Genomic DNA, 24,167 nt, shown 5'->3' on the forward strand with positions numbered 1-24,167 from the left:
AATTATTAAAAGTTTGAGTATCCTGACCAAACCATGAGGTGACCACGCTTGCTTAAGCTTTCTAAAACAGCATTCATTCTAAAGCAAAAATTAAAATATAAATGCAAAAATATAAGCACTAGAACTTTCATGGCTTTAGCCAAATAGAAATATAAAAAGGGAGCCTGCTATAATTAAAAGTTAAAACTAAAAGTACAGTCAAGATTACTGTTCTGTACACATTAAATACCGTGTTTCTCATATAATAAGGCTGGGTCTTATTTTTTTTTGAGCCCCGAAAAAATGGCTAGGCCGTCTTTTCGGGGGTGACTTAATTCCCTCCCCCCTTGCATCTTCGGGCGGGTGGCGACGGCTTGGATGTTGACCTCGGCGTTGGTGGGGCACTTCGTATCGGGGTCAACGCAGGCAGCACCATATCCGGGTGTGCAACAAAAGTACTTCCTAACGGCAAGCCCCCCCCCCCCATTTTGCATGTTTTAATATAGGCCTTAATTTGGGGGGAGGGGCTTAATTTCATTTCATGCCTATAAAACATGCTGGGACTTCCTATTGGGGGAGGCCATATTGTTGGAGAAACAGGGTAGTACTCCCAAAATGATCTATGAGTATAAATACAATATCACTAAATCCTAAAAATTCCACAAATTTTAAGGTATTATAATTCAAGATTAAAAACATTAATATTCACATCACAACTGCCGACAGATTACCTAGTGTTCATGAGTTTCATACCATTCCCATCCCATCAATCATTACTTTGTTTTACTCTTAATGGGTTTCAAAAAAGCAAGGTGACAGCAAGTGGCATCTGTGGCTTGGGGGTGTGTGGCTTTGCACAGATTCATCTATTTCACCTTTTCCTGGATCACAAGGGCTCATCCATGCCTTGGTCATTTCCCATTTGGGTTACCACAATGCATTCTACACTGACAATCACCTGGAAACTTCAACGGTTTCCAGAATGCAGTAGCACACATAGTAATGGGTGCCCCTGGGTTTGCATAGGTAATACCTCTGTTGCATGAGGCATTAGATATACAAAGTCTAATATATGAAAGACGTCCAGTACTTCTCCAGGTGCAATTCAAGGTGCTGATCACTTTCAAAGCCCTATATGACACAGGGCCAGGTTATATGTAGGACTGCCTTTCCTAAGGTCATTTACCCATCTTACCAGGTCAGATAGGGTGGGGCATGCTCCTTGCTCCTAAATATTGCCATCTGATGGAAGCTAAGAAACGTATCTCTGCTATATGGAACCCTCTACCCCTGAAGTTCAGCAGCTTTCACCCTTTTAGGCTTATTTAAAGCTTTGAAGACCTGGCTTTCCCACCAAGGCCTGAAATAATTGACTATATGATTAGTGCCAGGTTTTTGTTGTTTTTAATGCATTTATAGTATTTTAAAGATTTTTATGTTGTTTTACCTTTGACTGGGAGCTGCCCAAAGTTGGTTATAAGATGGGTAGCTAGGCAGCTATATAAATGTTTTAAATAAATAAAATATTAATATGCTCATGTAATTAGAAAGACCAAGTAGCAACTGATAGGAAGGGTTCTCCAAAACCATATGAAAACTATGAAAAGTTCAAAGTTGACAACACCCCAAACTTAGAGCATAAATAAGCTTAAACAGCAATTATTAGGAATGTAGTTTATTTTCTGTATTTCCAATATGGCTCAGTGTTAACTCGCCTTATATGCCTACTATAAAATCCTTACAGTGTTTTCTATTATCAGTATCTTGGACACAAGAAACAGTCTTGATCATGTATTACCTTGCATCAAGAAATCTTGAACGCAAAATCATCACTGCCTCGCATGTACTTTGTTTCAGCTGCATCTGTATGGTGCTGAATTTTCCATGAATTATATTCACCATACGCTCTATTTCTTTGGGCGAGATTGGCCTTGTTCTACTCTGTTCCCGAAGGAGGTTCATAACATGAGTGGTGAACTCACTGCAGGCCTGGAAATAAGTATAAAGTAAGCACATTTAACTGAAGCAAAAGGTCTCTTCAATCAGATCTGACTGCATAACTATAGGTAGTCCTCTACCTATGACCACAACTGAGCCCAAAATTTCTGTTGCTAAGCAAGACAGTTGTTCAGTGAGTTTTCCCCATTTTGCAATGCCTTTTTGTCACAGTTGTTAAATGAATATGGCTCCCCCCCCACATTGACTTTGGTTGTTGGAAGCTCACTGGGAAGGTTACAAACAGTGATCACATGACTCTGGAACAGTGTAACTATCATAAACACATGCCAGTTGCCAAGTATCCAAATTCTGACCACATGACCATGGGGGTCATAAGTGTGGAAACTGGTCATGTCACTTTTTTCAGAGTCATTTAAACTTCACTAAAAGAATGGTTGTAAGTGGAGGACTACCTGTACCATTTAAACCATAATTTTAAACTAGACTAAAGAATTCAACAGTAAACATGGATTTGATATTATCTTTCTGGATTTGATATTTAATAATTACTGTATAATACCCTGTAAAGTGTATTAGATAGGTCTCACTAAAAAATCGCCTAGAGTCATTTCTTTATAACAACACACACACACACACACACACACACACACACACACACACACACATATATATATATATATATATATATATATATATATATATATATATATATATATATATATATATATATATATATACAACTGTTTTCAAGTTGTTAAACATATTTACTTCTATTATGTTTTAATTTATAGCAAGATACTATATATGGTAAGGAAACAATGGTTGTAACAGTAGTAATAGTAGTACAATATAATGAAAGGGAAAATATTAACAGTCAACTTAAATAAAATCTCCCTATGAAACATAGAAACTGCTGTCAGCTTTTGGATAATGCAAAATCTGGTAAAACAGAGCACTTTTGAAGCAAAAAAAATCATAAAACTATTGACGCAGGTGCATTCAATGCAATTGAGAACCAGGAAAGGTCACTCTCTTGAACTTTTTAAAAAAAGACAATCCTAAATTATACAACTTATGTTTATTTCACACAATAGTTGGGTTATTACAGTTTTCATAAAACTAAATACTCCCTGATCTGTGACCACAAAGGAAAAGCAATTACGGTAATTGTTTTAAATTGAGAGGATAAAACAGAGAGGATAACTCTTCCATGCAGAAAGATCACCTGTTCATATTTCTCTAGCTCAGAGTGGTATATCTGTCGGATCTGTGACAGCTTGGCCCTGTAGTCAGAGTGTTCAATGCTATTGTCATTTGGACAGCCACCTGATGTTGCTGCTATTGCCGCTGGTCCTCCTCTTCCCCGCTTCTCAGGCCCGGAGACACCCTCAGCCAGCAACATGTTATCTAGTCTCATTAGCTGAGCATCAGGGGGATCTTCTTCCTGAATACCACGTATACTTAACACTGGATAAATATAAATAAGGAGCAGACAATTAATTATCATGCAATATTTCCCTCATTTTCTCTTTGCATAGATATTGGTAAACATTATTTCATCCTTATTAATAACTTGTATTGTTTTATCAATGTATAAAATACCAAGAAAAATAAAATGGAAAATTAAGGGAAGAAGAAAGGGGGAGGGAAAAAATATGAGGTACAAGGGAGGAAAGAAATGGCATTGACTTCTGACTCTTTCTTACAGTACAAGTTGATACTTTTTGCTTTTATACATTAGTATATAACTAGCCATTTCTATAACAACAAATATATCTAAATGGCAGAACAAAGTCAGTTTCATTTTTTATTCATCACAAGCACAAAATCTAAAAAGGATATCCAAATAAAAAAAATAAATATGTTCTCCTCTTTGAATAGAACAATCAATTTAACCATTACTGCTTTATCTTCCTTGCTATTGAAATAATTTGTATTACTAATTGCACTTGATAATCTTTATAAACTATCACCATTTATATTAACAAAGTTTATTGTATTCTTTCAGATTCTTTAATTTCATCCATTTTAAAATACTACGTTTTTCTTTAAAAGCATTTCTAAAATTAAAACATTCTAATACATCTTTTTAAACTTTTTCTTAGCATATATACCTTAAAATTCACTTTCAGACTAATAAAATTCCGACTAACTCCAATTAACTCATTAAATTTAGATCATTCCCTCCAAGTTACTCTCATAGAATACTTTTTTTATTCTTACATACATGCTTTTTAAAGCTCTAGATTTTTCTTTAAGCTCATACATCTTTTTTCTTTAACTTTCTCTTTAACATAGATATTTTCAAATACACTTCCAATAATATTTTACAAAGTTTTGAAATTACTTAAGCATTTTATATATAAAGGAAAAATACATTTTCAAACTTTAGATTAAAACTTTGTCCGCATATTGTCCCATTGTTCAAACATTACATTATATCCAAAGTTCCTTGCCCACTGAATCATGCAGTGCTTTTACATATCCGTTTTCCAAATTCAAATTCAATAACAATTTATAGACTTTAGCAATAATATGTTCATCACAATAATATGTTCAGTAGGATTTCTAATTCATTTTTCACAAAGTCAAACCCATAACTCTTTTTGTCTGATTTAAATCTTTCTTTCAATTGTAAATATGTAAACCAATGGCAGACACATCCTTCTGATTCTAACGTCTCCTTAGACTTTAGGATAGGATCACCAAAGTTACAAGATATTATCTGACCGTAAGTCCACCAGTCTGGCTTCGCCACCATTTCTTTTCTTTAAAAAAGTTTCCTGAGGCAACACCCAGAGAGGCATCTTTTAGGAAAACCTTGTTTCCATTCAAATCTTTATTTAAGACCCTCTAAATCAAATAGCCTCTTATTTTGGAGGTTCACCCACTCTTTTAGCCAGACCAAACAGCAAGCATCAAATACAATTTCAAATCTGGTAAACCCAAACGTCCTCTTTCCTTAGCATCTTGCAAAAGTTTATATCTAATTCTTGATTTTTCCCTTGCCATATAAACTTAGAAATATCCATCTGCCACTGCTTAAATGGAGTATCATTTGCAAGTATTGCATATCAATTTTCTTCAAAGGAGATCAAAACGGCGCATAAAGTTGAGCACTGATGATGTTACTTGAACTGGAATCAAACATCTGCAAGAAGAAAACCATACTAAAAAAACACTGAGAACTCAACCAGTTTAATTTGTTCATACAAACATTTCAGTACTGCCCTACTTTCAGCAGCTCAAAACATTTTAACAAGAAACAAAAAAAAAATCATAAAATCACCAAGAACATATACACATCACAAAAGTAGTCCAGGTTCATCATCCATGCCACAAGCCTATTGGATCTGTATGATATTTGGCTTTGCAAAAGCAAGCAAAGTGCAGACTTTCCATAACTGATTAGCATGTGGATTATAAAGTAGGCTAGAAACAGTGATCAGGATCTCAACTCCTGCTTTTTCTTTTCCAGCAACTGGGTTCAAGAAATAGAAACAGCTGTGCAATGGCAATATCCAACTGACATAGGGTAGCTGAAGGCCAATAGACTGGTCTATGATAGCTCTGAACATGGGACATACATAGCACCACTAATAATATAAAGCATGCTTTTTTGGATGGTTTTGGGCCAGTCTTTACCTCTTCCCCAAGGAAGGAGGAAATGGCAAGTCACTTCCCAAAAATTCAGGGATCTATACCGCCATTTGCAAAGATTCAAAAGTGACTTGAAAGCACCAAATTAATATTCATCATCATTTTAGTCATTGTTTATCTACTGCAGGGTGAAGACCTCTTCTGCATGTTTCCAACAAATATGGTCCTGAGCTTTCTTTTGCCAATTGGGCCCGCAATACTTGCTGATCCATCTTGTTTTAGGTCTCTTTCATGGATGCATTTTATCAAGTGGAATCCATTCTATAATTGCCTTGGTCCACCTGCCATCAATTATTCCTGCTATGTGACCAGCCCATTTCCATTTCAATTCTATTACTCTCTTGATGATATCTATACCTTTGTTTGTTCCCTAATCCATGTGCAGGGGTTTCTAACTTGTCTTGTAATGCCCAGCATGTATCTTTCCCTGGCTCTTTGCGCCAATTGTAGCTTTTGTATTGATTGTGCTTCATCGGCATATGTTAGATCAGGTAGCATACACTGATTGAAAACTTGTCTCTTCAGGCATGGGGGAGGTTGTTCTTGAAAATTATGCTTAGCTTGCCGCGGGCCTGCTAACCACATTTAACACGCTGTTCAATTTCCTTTATTGCATCACCTTCCATTGAGATCCATTGGCCAATGTATATGTAGTGGTCTATTAAGTCTAGTTCTTCCCCAGATATAAAAAAATATTTTTGATGAATTTATTAAACATAACCTGACTCTTTTTCAGGTTTACAAATTAATAGGTATTTTTAAAAAATCCAATTACAGATGTTTGGAAGAAGCACTCCCAGGTGAAAGATATTATTTTCAATAAATACTCTCAACAGTATAGTAACACCACTGGATTTTTCTATGCTATATCCATCATTGCAACACTATGAGTTGTATCAGAGCATTGAGAGAATCTACACTTGGGTTCCTATGACTATTCAGATCATCAAACTTCTAGACAGCCATTAAAAAAAACCTAAGGCATCTAATTCATGAATAATTTTTATTAAGGCCTAAAGCATTAAATTAAATTGTTCATTACAGCCAACAATGTGGGTTTTTTATTGCATGTTAACTCAAGTTACTATGTAAGTGAACTAGGTAATATTTTTTCCAAACAAAGGAGTAGATTTGTCTCTGTTAATTAGGGAGAGAAACTGCTATCTTCATTAAATAACCTCAAAATATTACTTGAACCAATTACTTTAATATTTATCCCAATCATCTAATTAATCAATTAAATTAGTAATAGTTCAAGAAATCTTTCCATTGGTTGGCAGCCTTAATTTTTATGGATGTTTTTAATGGACGATTGTGAACACCATAAAACCCCAAGAACCTGTGCAGTCGTATATACTAATATGCCATGGATTGTTCTGATTCCTAATCATAACACTCTCTACATATTCATTAAAATGGAAAATAATTAGGCTGAGCCAAGTGAAATTCCCATCATTTCTAATTAGCTCTTAATTAAAACACATCACAACCTAAGGTACTGAGACCTCAATCAATATGCAAATGTAATCATTGCAATATATTTACATATCATTAATTAACATGCTGCAGTGCTGTAATGAACTGTATGAGAGCACTGGTGCCAAAATAAGAATGATATGCAATTTGTTGAGGCTCATTTTCCAATCCAGATTTTTCTCTTCCATACGGCAATAAAGCAGCAGGGCTCATATTCCTGGCTTATGATAGAGCATTTTTTAACAGGAAGGAAAAATATATTAACTGAAATATGTAAGCAGCAAATACAGGATGTTCATGCCAATAAAACTGATATAGTTGTTCGCACTTCAACCAACTACTGGGAAATTATAAAGTTCTATGGAAGAGAACCCGATATTAGAAAGACAACAGTACATGTCATTAAAAGAACTGGTAAGGTTTTAGCTTAGGTTAGAGGGATAAATAAAGAATTGCTATACTGCAAAACCTGCCTAAAATATGTTTTATAAATCTTAATGTAGAAGAAAAGGTATAAAGAAATTAGAGAACTTTCCACTTGGTCCCTTGAAGATCCTCTCACCTGAACCCATCATCCCTCAGAGCGTTCACTGTTATTATCCACCCTCAGCTGTATTTCCATGCAATGTTAAAAAGGAAGAATTTCTTCAGTACCTTCTCTTCTGTGAAAGGTGCCTATCGAAGTCTCCCATTAATATGTCTCAGGTGTTGCTATACTCATGAGATAGAAAAAGCCTTAATTAACTAATCTGCATAGATCTCAGCAACTTGTATATTCTATAAACATTCACACTAGTGAATCTCAAGTACAGCATCTTCATATCATAATCAGCCATTGTTCAAATAATATACAACCTGTCTGCATTACTGTTATTTCGGCACAACAATGGTTGGATGACCGTAGATGATATTATAAATCGTTGTGTAGAATGACCTCACTTGGCCACTGAGCATGTTGTCCTTGCTCAGTTCAAAATATACAGTAGTTCCAATTAAAAATGGGCTGCCTTCTAAAACACTGAACATTCTAATTTCACACAGCTAATGTGAAGTCTTACCTACTCTTACTTGGAGGATGCCACTTTAAGATTCAGTGGAGCCTATTTATTTTATAATTTATTTTCAATTTGCTTTTCAAAGTTTAAAATAGAGATGCAAAACAGTTTCTGAGTAAACACACACAGGATCAAGATACATAACATATTTAATGTTGTTAAAATAGTATTACCATTGTCAAAATGCATGGATATACATTTATAAAGATGAAAGATAATTTTAGCATCCAATTGGATATAAAATAGTTACTTGTTTGACTTTCACAGCTGGGCTTTTTTTTCAACATATTGAAAAGAAAAGTATCTAAATGGCAATCACAAACCTTGGGGAAGAGTTTTATTACCAAAACTACCTTAGGTCCAGTTCATATATATCAAGCTGTTCTCTTCAAGACTAGTGAATAAGTTTCAACAATAAATGGGATAAATGCTGAGACAAAAGTGATAGATATATATTTTCGTATTTCTATCCTACTTACATTGGTCTACAAGGAGAAAGCCTCAGAAATAAAAGTAGTTTAATGTTACCAGAATTGGGTCACTAATAAAGGAAAATTAAGTCCCGAGTATTAATTGGCTCCAGTTTCCAATATACAACTTCAGGTCAAAATTGCATCAAAATAATTGGAAATTACGAGGGGGATGTGTGATTATGTTCCATAACTTTTCTGCAAAATGTGATATAGCCATGAGAATGGTGCCATACCAATCATTATAATATATTTGTATTGATATCAATAACATAACTTTCCATTCATTTATTGGTTTTTCATGTAACATTTTCATGCTTTTTACATGAAAAACTGACACGCTCTAGCATCAGATTAAATGACAAAGTTCCATCTTTATTTGATATCTAAATTGTGTTTTTTGACTTTTGTCTTCTGAACTGCAGCAGGATCATCCCTGGGGAGATTCCAGCAGTAATCAGCAAGCATGTATGGACTCCATTTCCCTTGGTATCTCTTCTCCATGCCTGCGATATCCTGGTGGAATCTCTCCCCATGCTCATCACTCACTGCCCCACAGTTCAAAGAGAAAAATAGTCTAAATGAGAACGTAAGAAGTGAATTTTCAGTGACATGTTTGCATCAAGTGCTCTACAGGACCTAAAAAAAATTTCCACTTGTTTTTCATAGTCATCTGCCCTGCTGTTCTCAAAGTGAAGATAAATTTATACACTTTCATGTGGTACAATTTTCATTGTTGTACCACACTTTGTTGAGAAGTTACAAGGCATCATGATCATGAGACACCTCCCTCCCTTGTAGGCAAATATACTTGCCTCTGTATAAATCTTTATTGTGAAATATCTTGAAAATAGGCGTTGGCTTACTTGAGTGCAGTTTCTCATCATGCCATGGGATAATCCACACATATGGGTTGAATCTGCCTTTCTGCCCAGAGACTGTCATCAATCTTTGCCACACCTCTTCCTGTTGGGGCAGGAAGCCCCCTAGCCCCAGTCACGATGAAGGCGCAGCCATTTGATTATCTTCCTGTGGCGTTGGCTCTGCCTCCCACCTGGACACTGGACCAGACAGTTGCCAGATTGGGAGTGGATTATCCCAAGGCATGCTGAGAAACTGTGTTCAGGTAAGCCAACACCTATTCTTCAGCATGCCTTTGGGATAATCTACACATGTGGGACTTACCAAAGCTGGCAGTCCCTATGGGCAGGAAGAAGTCTGGTCCTGTGCGCTCCCATCTGTATGCACTCGCTGCAGCACTCTTCCGAAGGCTGCCTCAGTTGAAGCTTATGTGTCCAGTCTGTAGTGCTTTACGAATGGAGATGGGGAGGACCATGTAGCCGCCCTGCAGATGTCCTCAAGTGAGGCCTGTTGTCACCCAGGCAGCTGTGGTAGCTGCGCTTCTGGTCGAGTGAGCTGTTACTTGTCTGGGTGTTGGAAGAGCCTGGGTCATTTCTGGAAATTGATTGAAAATCCGTGGTCCTGTAGGACCTGGATTGTGTAAATCAGGTCTGATTTGGCTTGTTGGCTGGAACTGGAGTGGATTAGGATGTCGTCCAGATAGCACTGGATGCGCACCAGGATTGTTCTGAGGTGTGCGGCCAGTGCTGCCAGCACTTTTGTGAAGGTTTGGGGGCTGATGACAGTCCGAATGGCAGGGCCTTGTATTGATAATGGCCCCCCACATAATAGAACCTGAGAAACCTCCAATGAGAGGGGTAGATGGGGATGTGGTATTGGCTGGATGGCCTGGATATCCAGGAAATGCTGGACCACCGGGTCCATGAGCTTTCTCCTTAGGTGGTTCTTGGAGATTGGGCAATGGGTAAAGGTGCTCGGAGGAATGAACAGAAAATCCAGGGTGAGACCGAATCACACTGTTTTCAGGACCCAGGAATCGGATGTGATGGTCTCCCATTGGTCTGCAAACAGGGCCAACCTGCCACCGATGGAAGGGTCCAGAAGTCATTTGGATCGATGGTAGGGATGACCTCCTGTGCCATGAAAGGGCCATTTAGATTGAAACTGTTGTTTGTTTCTATCCCAAAATCCCAATCTATCTGCGGGTCGATCTGATCTGGGCTGGTAGGACCTTTGGAATTACGAGAATTCCTAGCCTGAGTCTGAGGAATGAAATGGCTGTCTACGGGTGTAGGGAGAAGCCCTCCTATCAGCCCTCCTGGTAAGAGAGGAGAACACATTTCTCTTGTCTTTATTCTCGACTATGAAAGGATTTAAGGCCTCTCCAAACAGGGAAGAACCCGTGTAGGGGGCAGAGGCTACTTTCCATTTGGTTCTAGCATCTGCTTGCCACAGCAAACACCGAGAAGTGATGTTGAAGGCCAGGGCCTTGGAGGAGAATTGGGCTGCATGCAGGGAGGAACAGGCCACAAATTCAGCGGCCACCACCAGTTTGTTGATGTCCTGATGCATTCTGATTTCCTCAAAGGGAATCCTAGCCTGTAATTGGCAAAACTAGAGAAGGAATGTCCTAGTGAAAAAGGAGGTGACCGCAGCTGCTTTGACTGCCCAGGCGTTGGCCTGGTGTGTGCTGCGGAAATTTTGTACCACCTTTTTGTCCTCTGTTTTAAGGGCCTCTGCTATGTCACCAGATATTGCAGAAGGAGAGACCAAGGACGCCAAGGGTTCGTCCAGAGGGGGAAGTTGTAGTGACTTGGAGAGGAGAGGAGCCATATTGAAAAAAATTTATCATTGCCCTCCGGAGTGGGGAAGGATCCAGGCTGTGCCCGTTGTCTCTGAACTACATCCAAAAATAACTTGGGACAAGGAATCTCCTGTTGGAGAATTGTGGGTTCAGAAAAAACCCTGCTGTTGGGCCCTGAGTATCAGGTGAAGCAGTTGGTATAGTGGGCAGAGGATCAATTTGGGCAGTGGTCCTAGCCTTGTGGAGGAGGGATTTAAACAGCCCCGGGCTAAATAGATCTGTGAATGGGGGTGGATCAGGTGACAGATTCTCAACTGATGAGAACCCCTGCTCTCCCTGAATTTCCTTCTCCCTCCCAGATGCCCTGCTTCTGATGGAGTAGGCTCAAGAAGCCTCCCTTTGGTGCCTGGAAAAACCCATGGAGGCCTGGTATTGCACTGGCTGCAATGGCTGAGGATCAGATTTAGGGGAAGAAGAATGGCTCCTTCCCCTCAAGGTGGAAGCTACCCCATGAGAAATGGCCTGAGCAATAAGGGCCTTAAGATCCTCTGATAATTCTGGGGCCACCCTATCTACTGAGTGCATCCCCGCTGCAGTCGGAGTAAAAGTGGCCTCAGGTGTTCCAATCCTGTCTCTGATCTGCAAATCTGCAGGACGAGGAAGCATGCAATCAAAAGGAAATCTCTGAGTTTGGATTTCCTCAGTAGGAGGGATAAATTCCTGCTCCCTATCTCCCTCTGGTGACCAAGCCCCTGCAGCTGCAGGCAACTCCTGTGCTAAAGGCTGCTGAGGGAGGGGCTAACAGGCCCTGGCTTGGGGGAGGGGGTATACCTCTCCTGGTCTGCTTGCTTCTGAGCTCTGGAGAACTGTTTTTCCAATGCTCTTTGCCTTCTTTCCTCTGCTCTTGTGGGCTTTCTGGAATAAAGAGCCTTTGCCTTTATCTTGTTAGCAGCCTCCTTACTTGCAGATCTGGCCTTCCTGGGACTCTGCTTGGATTGCTTTGCGCTCATGGACTCCATGCTGCCTTGGTCAGCCATGCTGCTATTGCCCAGATTGCAGGGACAAGAGTCTCTCAATCCTCCAGTCCTGTTGCTCCAGGGGGATCTCCAGGTCTGGAAGCCTTCCCTGGGCTGTGGCAGTGGCGGCCCTACCAGTATCCTGGATAGCCTCAGCTGGAGACCTTGAAAACGAAAGAGGCTGCTCTGGAGCTACCCGGTTAAGCCTGGGAGCTCCACGACATGCTGGAGGCGATTGAGGCTTCAGCGCTCCCCGGGTGGGGGATCGTTTTGGGACTCCCCCTTGACTGCCTGGGCTGTTAGTCCTTCAACTGGTAGTTTGGGGGGGGGCGCAAAAAAATGGAGCAGGCAGAAGTTCCAATTGCTGCCTGTTTGTGATGTTTTAGATACTTTGAGGGAGTTTTTGCAAACCTTTGGGAGAATCCACACTTTAAACTGCTACTTTCTGCTGAATTGTTGGAGTCAACCTTTGCCACGTCTCTATAGGGACAAGACTGAGTCGTGACTGGGGCTAGTGGGGCTAGGGGGCTTCCTGCCCCGACAGGAAGAGGAGTGGCAAAGATTGATGACTCAGTCTTTGGACAGAAAGGCAGATTCAACCCATATGTATGGATTATTCCAAAGGCATAGCGGAGAACTTTAGCCAACCAGGACCTTTATCTATTTTTTCTAATTCATCTAATCAAAATATGTAAAATCAACACATTTTATCTTGGAGGTCAATTTCCCAAAATTTGTAGACCAGTGTTACCTTCAAATTACAGAACACAGTTGGTCTTCTTTTTACAATAAACTAAAGCAAGGTAAAAAGCAAACAATCTTTCTAGTTTCCATGAGCTTATCATCCCAAATTCTAGTCACTTTTTTTAATTACTCACTTCTCGAATAAGACCCAAAATGATTAGAACAATACACTTACAGGTGGTAAAATAAGAGAAAGAAAAGGATTCAGCACCCATCTTCCATTAATGCTGTCCAAAGCATCACTTTTTAATACTATTTTATTAAATATTACATTATACAAATAAACTAATACAAATTACAAAAAAGAAAAAGTTCCCTCTGGTTCCTTCTAGGATCCAGTGATCAAATTTCCATCTTATCATGTTTCTTTAGGAATTCAAGACAATAGCATTCTTCCACAGAAGGACTCCCAATATTAATTTCAAAGTCTTATTTCAAATCCATCTAGACCTGTATTCCATTCATAACTTTGAAAATAAACATTCTAATCATCTTTTTACTATTTATTTTTAAAAAGGGGGGGGGTGTTTCCTGTCCTTAAATATATATTTAAAAATTCTTTTGCTAAGGATTAAAACAAACTCATCTGGTGTGTTATAAGACTTGTGGATTGCAAGATTTTTAACAGTTGAAAAGCAATTAAGCAAATTGTAAACATGATTAAGAAATACGGATCAACAGAGTTTTATGTCCAATATCAGCTACATTGCGGCTATGAGCTTAGGTTGTTAGTTGCAAAGTCAGGCTCGACCCATTGCGACCCCATGGAAAACGTTCCTCTCTCAACTCCCACCTTTTCTGCTCATGAGCTAAATGCAAAAATCCATTTTCCTGAAGTTTACTCACGAGGACTAACTGTCCAGAGTGCACATGGACAATCTCAGGATGTTACCTTTATCTAGAGAGAGTTGGCTGGCCAAAAAAAAAAAAACCTGTCCAGAAACTGATCTCACCACAATGCAATCTCTACTCCTTCCAAAAAATCTCTACTCACCCCAAAACAAAGCATCTCTATGTGATTAAAATAGAGATAATTTGATTGGCCATAAGCAACTCTTAATTAATGTAATAGTGAAGGCATGAGGTACCATTCTCTTCTCCTAAACCATTTTAACATATACTCTTTTTATCAGTATATAATGGTACTGGCAAAGATGCTTCTATTACTGTGCCCTGATTTCTGTCAAGGATCATTTTATTTAAAAAAATACTTTGTATCTTGCTGCAACAAATAATGGAATAGGATTTTTAATTTCAAGTAATTTTCTTCATCCAACTTTATTAAAGTTAGACCCAGGTAATTCTGACAAACTCTGAACTATTAGTTGTACTTACAACTGGAGTCAGATAAGATTTCAATACTGCATTTGCCTTGCCAAAATCTTCCAATGGTCACACTAACTACCTTATTTTGAACCCCTTCTACTAGCACATATACTGTATTAATCTAATTTATATTAGTGCTTTTTAAAAAGAAAGAAATATCTGTATTAAAATAATCCAGAGATTATTTTTCAGACATGTTGCAGCCAAAAATTATATTTTGTTTAATAGTTATTTTCTCTTATCGCTAAGCAGCACCCTCGAGCATTAACATGTAAATTAATTCTTTCTTACTTTTCTCTTCTTCTTAAAATAAACATGCCCACAACATTTTACCATGCTTGCTGAAACTGTGATATGTTACAGCAGTCCGCATGGAATTGCTTCATAGACATATCTAGGCCATAGAAGTAGCTTTTTTTTTTTCTTAGCAGAACCTTCTGCAATTGTTTTAACACATTTCACTTTCTGTGTTTCTTCACTAAAGAAAGAAAATAAAAGAACATTGTACACCAAGATATTCAGGGAATATCATCACTGCATTCTGATGACATCCTCTCACCCAAAAATACAACGTATTATTAAAATTACTATAACAACCTTGTATTAATTCACACATTTAAAAATCAAAACCAAAATGCAAAGAACAATCAGAATATATAAATAGGAATAATATAACGTATTGTCTGACAGAGAACAACCACACTGTTTGTTCTTACAATGGTAAGAATGCAGAGATTAAAAGATAGCAAAGGGAAAGGCAACAAACGCAAAGACAAACAAAAAGCCATATTTTTACACTGATTCAGAGTTAAAAGCAAGCTTGGACCCCTAAACAGTTAAAACTGAGCATCAGCCCTATTACTACAGTATGATCAGGTCTTTGTTTGCTCAAAGCCATAACATCTGCTCTCCATAATTTAAATAAGGAACAGACAGGCCATCAGACATTCAAAAACCTATGAGACCTAAACAAATCCTCTGTAACTATCGGGCTGCAATCCCTTGGTCCAAATATGTTCACATTAAAATGAATTGCAACTTGAGGGTTTTAAAAAATACAAGCTGCCCAGCCAGAGAGGTAAGTTCTAGCAGGAAGCACATTTCATTAAAGGTTTTGAATCAGTGTCTTTTCAGCTGTGGAAAAAGAGAAATTTAAACACACACATTCTAATTTTGCAGAGCTATCCTGCCATAAAAGGCAATTGCTATTATAAGAAAGCTATTGGTAAAGTTCTCATTTAATGCAAGCAAGCCTTGGTTCCTTTTTGTGCAGTGTTTCTATGGACTAGAAAAGACACAGAAAAATCAATATAGCCAATGCTGACTCTTTTCTTCTAAGGAACACATAGCATTTCAAAAGGGAAAAGCTATCAAGAATATTGTCTTTCACTGGCCCATCTCTTAGTATTCACTTAAATTATCTGAAAAAAGCAAAGCTACTTGCTGGTATTACATATCAATGTATAATACTGATACATTGTTATACATAATAAGACATTGTTATTACATCATAATTACATAATGATACATGATTATACATAATAATAATGTATATAATATGTATGTCACAAAATTAGAATTTACAAATTGTTTGAAATTTGGCCACTAATATCTTACATGAACCACCAATCTCAGGAAATGTAAAATGTACCTGATCTGAGTGAACAAGACAAATTTAAAATGACAAATCTAAGACTAGATATAAATATTCACAGAATGTAAGGGGATGGAAGAGATATACTATTTTTGTTTTGCATATCTCCATTTCTTGTTTCATCTTTATTTTAGTTGTACAATACCAGGGTTCTAAAACTTTAAAATATATGAAGCCGTATAATGATACAATAATTTGTGTAATCCTTTTTATATGAATAACACTACAAGCTGCCCATTGCAACTTGGCCCAAGCAAAACAAGGAGCAAATCCCAAAGCAAGTTTTGACAAGTTTGCACGTGGTCCAGCAGGACAATCTGGCAATCCCTAGTTAACCAAGTTTTGAAAATCTTTTTCTTAAACATCTGTAAAATGATGTAGCAGTTAGAAAGATAACTAAATTTATGATAAAAAAGAAAGCCACTGTTGTACCAGCCCTCAGTTTTTGGTTCTTCTCTCCTCCTTTAGAAGAATAAGTCATCTGGTGTAAAATCTTATATCAGTTATGAGGCAAGAATTTCAGGTGTTACTAATTTATAAAAGGTGGTTATGTCTATTTTACAGAATCAGTAGTAGGATTATTGAAATTTCCATTATCACCCTGAACGCTTAAAGATCATAACATTTCATGTGGAAAGTAGCATAACAATTTTTTAAAAATATGCTTAGAATAATATAATGAAAAGAAATGTTTAGGAGTGTAAGACAAAAGGGCAATTTATTATAGATCACATATTCTGAGCAGTATCATTAGAATGAGAGATAAATGTAGTACAAAGGTTACAATCAATCACAAAAATGTTCCACTGAAAAAGGACTCAATAATACTTGTTCATCTATTGCAGGGGTGTCAAACTCAGGGCCCACAAGATGCTTAAATCTGGCGCATAGGGCCAGCCTGGAAATAGCAAAGGACCAGCCCACGATGCCTCTGGCAGCCAAAATGGGGTGTGTGGAGACTATGCACAGTCCCTGCACCCCATTTTGGCTGGCAAAGTGCTGCAGGAGGCCGTCCAGGCCAAAAATAGGCTGGAGAGGTTCACGTGGGCCCCCACGCCCTTTTTTGGCCAGCAGGGTGCCACAGGAAGCGTCTGTCCCATGTGTCCCCCCCCCCCGCCCGTCCCCGGCCGGCCCGTGGAGACCTACAATGCTGATCTGGCCCTCGAAGAAATCCAGTTTAACACCCTGGTCTATTCTAATACTAATATTCTCATCACACTATTTTTGCTCACCAAACCCTTAGAAATGATCATTCTTATCACTGATGCTCTGAAGCAGAATGGTACATAAAGCAATCAATGCCCATCCAACTTATTAACAGGTGGAAACAAAAGGCATTTAATCAGCCGTATCTCTATTTATGGTGTTTTCAGTTTAATCTTCAAAACACCTTGTGTTCAAAACTGGGAAGGGGCTATACAAAATCAGCAAGGCACTACAACTTCCTAATTACTGCAACTTAATTTATGTGAGAGAGGAGGAAAATCCAGAAGGCAGAATTAAGTAAGAGTTTCAACTCATGGAGAATGATCCTGACCATCAATTGGAAATTTGGATTCACTATAGTTCCCATGGAACTACCACTTAGTCAGAAATAAATTACCAGTAATTTGGATGCCAAAGAAAAACACTGAGATAACAAAGGTATATGGGACTGATTCAGAAATGGCAGATGGATGCCCAACGTGGAGATACCCCAAGTGCTAATTCTAGAACAAGCAAAGGAAGACAAGATTTATATGAACAACTTTTCAGAAGGGGGCTGCAGAACAGACAACTTTTTTTCATTCCTGCATGACAATTTTCCTTCTTGTGGGTAATTATTAGAATTATAGGAGCCCTGTCCTCCTGTACATTTGGCCCACAAATATAAGAAATTCATATACAGCCAGAAGACAATCCAAACCCCCACTATAACTCCCAGTGAAATAAGCATTCATTCCAGGTAAGCAGCTATTCCTTACTTAAATCATTCTCTGGGATGAAGGACAGGCTAAAAACCCTTCATGTAACTTATTTGCAAGGACACATGAATTATTCACTAAAAAGGGAAAAAGCAGTATGTGAGATATGCCATTCACATGAATTTTAGAAGGCCTTCAATCCAAATGACAGCCAACATTATCTGCTATTTACAGATCTTTATGTCGTGTCACCTGAGACTGCTAAATGATTTTATGCCAGACACAGCATAAAAGGCATCACCTGCTATTATCATGGTGACTGTGTTAATATGAATGATATGCAAATTATATTCATTATACAGAAATTAAATTATACAAATTAGCTATACAGCTCTCTAGAGCAAGACATTTCCATTGTGGCCTTTGGTGTTCAACAAGTTGTTTATCCCATAAAATTGTTTGTCTGTAAAAAGGTTAATTTTACATATAATCATCATCATGCTGAATTCAAATTCAACCAAAAGAAAAAACACAAGAAGTTTAACATAGCAGAATAAAATATTGAAAAAAGTGATTGAACATCACTTGTCATTGCACAGCTGATAGCAGTGCGAGATATTAAATAAATGCTATTAATAAAATTAGCATGGAGAGAGGGGCAGCAAATGCAAATTGATAACAGTTTGATTTCTTGACTGATGAAAATACACTTGGTACCTGTTTATGATTATTTTAAAAAGGTAAGAGAAACAAAGGACTTCTTTTGAACCCTTAGTATTTTGTTCAAAACCAAATACAAACTATTGCACAAAGTTGCACAATACTTTGTAGCCTGAAAATATTCAGTTTACAAATAATTAAGGAACAGAATCCTATACAAAGGTTTATACCGCCAAAATCCTAATTAATTTCATAATTATTGGTTCAAATATCAGCAGTCAGTTTAAAAACGGATATTTTTGTACATTAACTATATCCAGTTTATTAGCTGGAACTATTTTCTGATTTAAAAAATGAAAATGCCAACAAACCTGTTTTTTCTTTAATATCACATAGAACACTGAAAAGAGCAGGTTTCATTCGGTGGCAATTCAAGGCATGTTTCCTAAAGAAATAGAGAAAGGAAAAACAGAATGAATGACGAAAGGATAGAAAAATGAAAACAAAGGGATAAAGAAAAAGGCAATGCATTTCATTAAAAAGCTGGAAACCATATTGTACTAGGAAAATGGTCTACTGGGCTCATTCACAGGTTGTAATACATATACAGTATATCACAGAAGTGAGTACACCCCCTCATACTTCGTAAATATTTAAGTATATCTTTTCATGTGACAACACTGAAGAAATGACACTTCACTACAATGTAAAGTAGTGAGTATAAGCTTGTATAACTGTAAATGTGCTGTCCCCTCAAAATAATCCAATACACAGCCATTAATGCCTAAACTGCTGACAACAAAAATGAGTACACCCCTAACTGATAATGTCCAAATAGGGCCCAAAGTGCCAATATTTTGTGTGGCCACCATTATTTTCCATCACTGCCTTAACCCTCTTGGGTATATTGTTCACCAGAGCTTCACAGGTTGCCACTGGACTCCTCTTCACTCCTCCTAACGACGTCACGGAACTGGTGGATGTTACAGACCTTGCTCACCTCCACCTTCCATTTCAGGGTGCCCCACAGATGCTCAATACGGTTTAGGTCTGGAGGCATGCTTGGCCAGTACATCACCTTTACCCACAGCTTCTTTAGCGAGGCAGTGGTTGTTTTGGAGGTTTGGGGTCGTTATCATTTTGGAATACTGCCCCGCAGCCCAGTCCCTGAAAGGAGGGGACCATGCTCTGCTTCAGTATGTCACAGTACATTTTGGCATTCATGGTTCCCTCAATGAACTGTAGCTCTCCAGAGCCGGCAGCCCTCATGCAGCCCCAGAACATGACATTCCCACCACCATGCTTGACTGTAGGCAAGACACACTTGTCTTTGTACTCCTCACCTAGTTGCCGCCACACACACTTGACACCATCTGAACCAAATAAGTTTATCTTGTTCTCAGCAGACCACAGGACATGGTTCCAGAAATCCATGTCCTTAGTCTGCTTGTCTGCAGCAAATCGTTTGCAGGCTTTCTTGTGCATCATCTTTAGAAGAGGCTTCCTTCTGGGACAACAGCCCTGCAGACCAATTTGATGAAACATGCGGCGTATGGTCTGAGCACTGACAGGCTGACCTCCACCCCACCCCTTCAACCTCTGCAGCAGTGCTGGCAGCACTCATACGTCTATTTCCCAAAGCCAACCTCTGGATATGACACTGAGTATTGGCACTCAACTTCTTTGGTCGACCATGACGAGGCCTGTTTTAAGTGGAACCTGTCTTGCTAAACCGCTGTATGGTCTTGCCACTGTGCTGCAGCTCAGTTTCGGGTCTTGGCAATCCTCTTATAACCTACTCCCGTGATGGCAAACCTATGATACGCGTGCCGCAAGTGGCACGCAGAGCCATTTCTGCCGGCATGCAAGCCGTCGCCTGGAACAGATGCACAGCGCATGTGCGTGCGCCTCCCCCCAGCCAGCTGATTGTCGGGTATCTGCCACATGCGCCAAGGGAAGGAACGCACGGAGACAGGTGTACATGCGCAGGGGTGTGGAGGGGCGGTCGCACGCATATGCACAGGGGCTGGGGTTTGTATGCATTGCATTATGGGTGCAGGCACGCATGTGCGCCAGCATGTGTACTTTCAGTATGCAACAACGAAAAGGTTAGCCATCACTGGCCTAGGCCATTTTTATAGAGAGCAGAGGTCTCCACATTTGGCAATTTTAAGACTTGTGGACTTGAACTCCCAGAATTCTCCAGCCACCTATGCTGGCTGGAGAATTCTGGGAGTTCAAATTCACAAGTCTTAAAGTTGCCAAGTTTGGGGACCCCTGATATAGAGCAACAATTCATTTTTTTCAGATCTTCAGAGAGTTCATTGCCATGAGGTGCCCTGTTGAACTTCCAGTGACCAGAATGAGGAAGTGAGAGTGATAACACCAAATTTAACACACCTGCTCCCCCTTCACACCTGAGACCTTGTAACACTAATGAGTCACATGACACCAGGGAGGGGAAATGGCTACTTGGGCCTCATTTGGACATTATCACTTAGGAGTGTACTCACTTTTGTTGCCAGCAGTTTAGACATTAATGGCTGTGTGTTACGTTATTTTGAGGGGACAGTACATTTACAGTTATACAAGCTGTATACTCACTACTTTACATTGTAGCCAAGTGTCATCTCTTCAGTGTTGTCACATGAAAAGATATACTTAAATATTTACAAAATGTGAAGGAGTGTGATATACTATATTAACTAAGCCACACGAAAGTTAAACTTATATAATTAGATGGTGACTTGCATTTTAAAAGCACGTGGAAAGCCTCAAGGCTGCATTTGTACAATATTATCTTTCTTACACTTCTATTAGTATGGTTGTCTGCTTTAAAATGAGATACACCTAATAGAAACACAAAGAAGTATTTATGCATCCTATTTTTTAACTTTGCACCAACATCACAGAACTGTGAGAATTATCAACATGATATTCACTCAAACAAACTCTGAAAGAGTTTTTACCATCTTAAAAGCAAACCATCTTAAAAGCAAACACCAACCTGCATCTTCCACTAAGGCCCTGATGGCGAACTTATGGCACACGTGCCACAAGTGGCACATAGAGCCCTCTATGCTGGCATTCCAGCCACAGGCAAACTTACCTCACTGCGCATGCATCACTGTAATACCGGAAGTGATGAAACAGGCCTATAATTTGTCCTGAAATGTCTTGCAGAGGCTTTTTCCATGCCTCTGGGAGGCTGAAAAAGGCCTCAAACCAACCAAAAAAAATCAGCTGTGAGGTGCAGTGCAGGTAAGGGGTGGCGGGGGGGATTGCGCACGCATGCACAGGGGGCGTGTGGAGGGGGCGTGCATTGCATTCTGGGCGCTGGCACGCGAGTGCTTGCGCGCTGGTGCATGCACAATTTTTGGCACAGGAGCCCAAAAAGGTTAGCCACCACTGCACTAAGGTATCACACTCTAATGGGCTAGAAGGAATGTTCACTACTGTCATTCCTGCTTTTATTCAAGACCAATAAATACTACTTCTTATGTTACTGATTTCATTGTGAAATTAACTGACTAGAAGACAGATATGACAGTTACTTGTTCTTGATCATGCAACTAAAAGAATAGAAAAGTATAATGTGTGGGAATCATACAATATATGAAACTGAGCCAGAGTGCTGGACTAAATAACAGTAGTTCAGAATTCTTTGCTGTATTAGAATTCTATTCTCATGTTGTTTTATTCAGCAATAATATAAACTTATATTACTATTCCAAATACATCTGGAATACTACAATGACATAAAATAATGGGGGAATGCACTATAGTAGTCAGTCCCTTTATTCTAGGAATAATATTTGTTTCCATAGAGCAGTCCTTGAGTTACAACCATAATAGTGCCTGCCCATTACAGTCACAATTGTAACGGTTGTTAAGTGAGGTGGCTGAGTTGGGAAGCAGGTCAAAGGGTTGTGGGGACCTCGTAAGGGCAGGATGGGTGGGAGAGATAGGCAAAGTGGACTCTGCAGCATCTATGTGGCCAGTTGTAAGGGTGAATGATCATGGGGGTGCTGCAGCAACCATAATTTTGAAAACAGACTGTAAGTACCTTTTAGTGAGTCCATTGTAATTTCAAACTGTCACTAAGCAACCAGTTATAGGTCAAGAACTACCTCTATGAAAATTATGCTACCTCATGAAATACAAAGAGCTTGAAAAGGCCTCCAAGTGCCATCTTTAATAATTAATGTTTAAATCAAATCTACAAGTTGCACTTCTGACCTAACAGTCTTCCAGATGTTTTGTGGTATTTCAGGTATGAGATTATATTCAGAATCTTCTGTTCTGGAAGATTTAGTTCCAGAAAACTTTCTGTCCATCCCCAGTTCAGCATGTTGAAAAAAGAACTGTACATATCCAAGTATAAGTGTCTCACAAATCTATTTAGGGAGGCATTCCAAAGTTGCTGCACAAACATAATTTCCCCCTCTAAAGATGAAATGGTATGTTTTTTTAAAAAAAAACTCATAAAAACTAATTAAAAATACTTTGTCAGGTCTTTGTGTTTTCCAAAAAAAATGGCTAAAATGTCATTTTCCATACAGATTTAGCTATAGTTCTTTTTTCCTCTTGTCTCATCCGTTTAATTCATTTTGCTATTTCTTACTCTTTTTCAAGCTTCATCTGATTTGCTTATCCTGAGAGAGATATGTATGTATATGCAGATGTATCTATGCATTAAAAATGGTCATATATTGCTACCCAGCCTTTAATTCCCAAAATGATTTCTGAAAGTTCTGTAATATAGAAAGATTTTTATAAAGGACTGTTTACAGTATCAGAATTTTGCAATTCCTGTATCTACAGTAGATACAGGACAAACTAATTAACGCAACTGACAAATAAAAGGACAAAATATATTTCATTTTCAAAGGGGCACTGAGAATTTCATTTTGCTGGTCGTATCTTTGGTTCCTTATTAATTTTTGACTTAGAGATTGATGGCTCAGTTTGTATCATCCACTGAAAGCTCTAGGAGTGGGGTAGACAATGGCAGCAGCATCTTTTATTTGTATCTGTAAAAGGATGCTAATGAGTTTTAATTTCCCCCCCCAAATTTCCATTGTATTGTTTTAGAATATAGCAGTTTCTTTCCTTCCCTAGCTTATTAGCATCTGAATTCTTAAGCTCAAAGTTATGAAAAGAAACATCCTTGGCAATTAGACACTTATACAGGAAAAAGCAGTTATTTAAGAACATTTTCTATTTTTAAGTCAGTTTCCAATCTATTCATTATTTCCACCAGTTATATTTGGAAACAGCAGTCAGAAAGCAATTTTATCCCAATGGAACCAATCACACTTTTCAGGCAATAGTCTCTGCATCTTACTTAGCAGACATCTTCTGTGAATCATGACACAAACACAGACTCCAAATCAGAACTGATAAATCACTTGTATAACAGACAACTTTTCTCTCACAAATTTCTGGTCAAATCAAGAAGATTTTGTTCTAAAGCAAGCAGTTTGTTTACCTTTTTACCTTTTCTAAACAAAGATGTGATAAACCAAAATACATTGTGTCAAAGCCTTTTGCAATAACTGTAGCTAGACTTCTGGTTTTATACCTTTCTATCTCCAGG

At 38.5% G+C, this 24,167-nt stretch overlaps 1 protein-coding gene across 4 annotated transcripts in view; it reads right to left on the reverse strand.

Moving 5' to 3' along the window:
- PBX4 (PBX homeobox 4) overlaps positions 1-24,167 on the reverse strand; it is a 57,328-nt gene that overhangs the window by 8,981 nt on the left and 24,180 nt on the right. For 3 of the 4 annotated variants that reach the window (XM_026673830.2, XM_026673827.2, XM_026673828.2), the window contains exons 2-4: positions 18,940-19,013; positions 3,164-3,405; positions 1,778-1,968 (exon numbers count right to left, since the gene is read on the reverse strand). In XM_026673830.2, coding sequence (XP_026529615.1) covers positions 1,778-1,968; positions 3,164-3,405; positions 18,940-19,013 — 507 coding nt within the window. The remainder of the gene's footprint in view (positions 1-1,777; positions 1,969-3,163; positions 3,406-18,939; positions 19,014-24,167) is intronic. The other variant, XM_087956560.1, reaches the window with a different exon arrangement.

This window comes from Notechis scutatus, chromosome 2 (genome assembly GCF_049901735.1).
Source record: "Notechis scutatus isolate UNSWTSFEM ecotype Mainland chromosome 2, rNotScu1.2, whole genome shotgun sequence".
Classification (NCBI taxonomy): Eukaryota; Metazoa; Chordata; class Lepidosauria; order Squamata; family Elapidae; genus Notechis; species Notechis scutatus.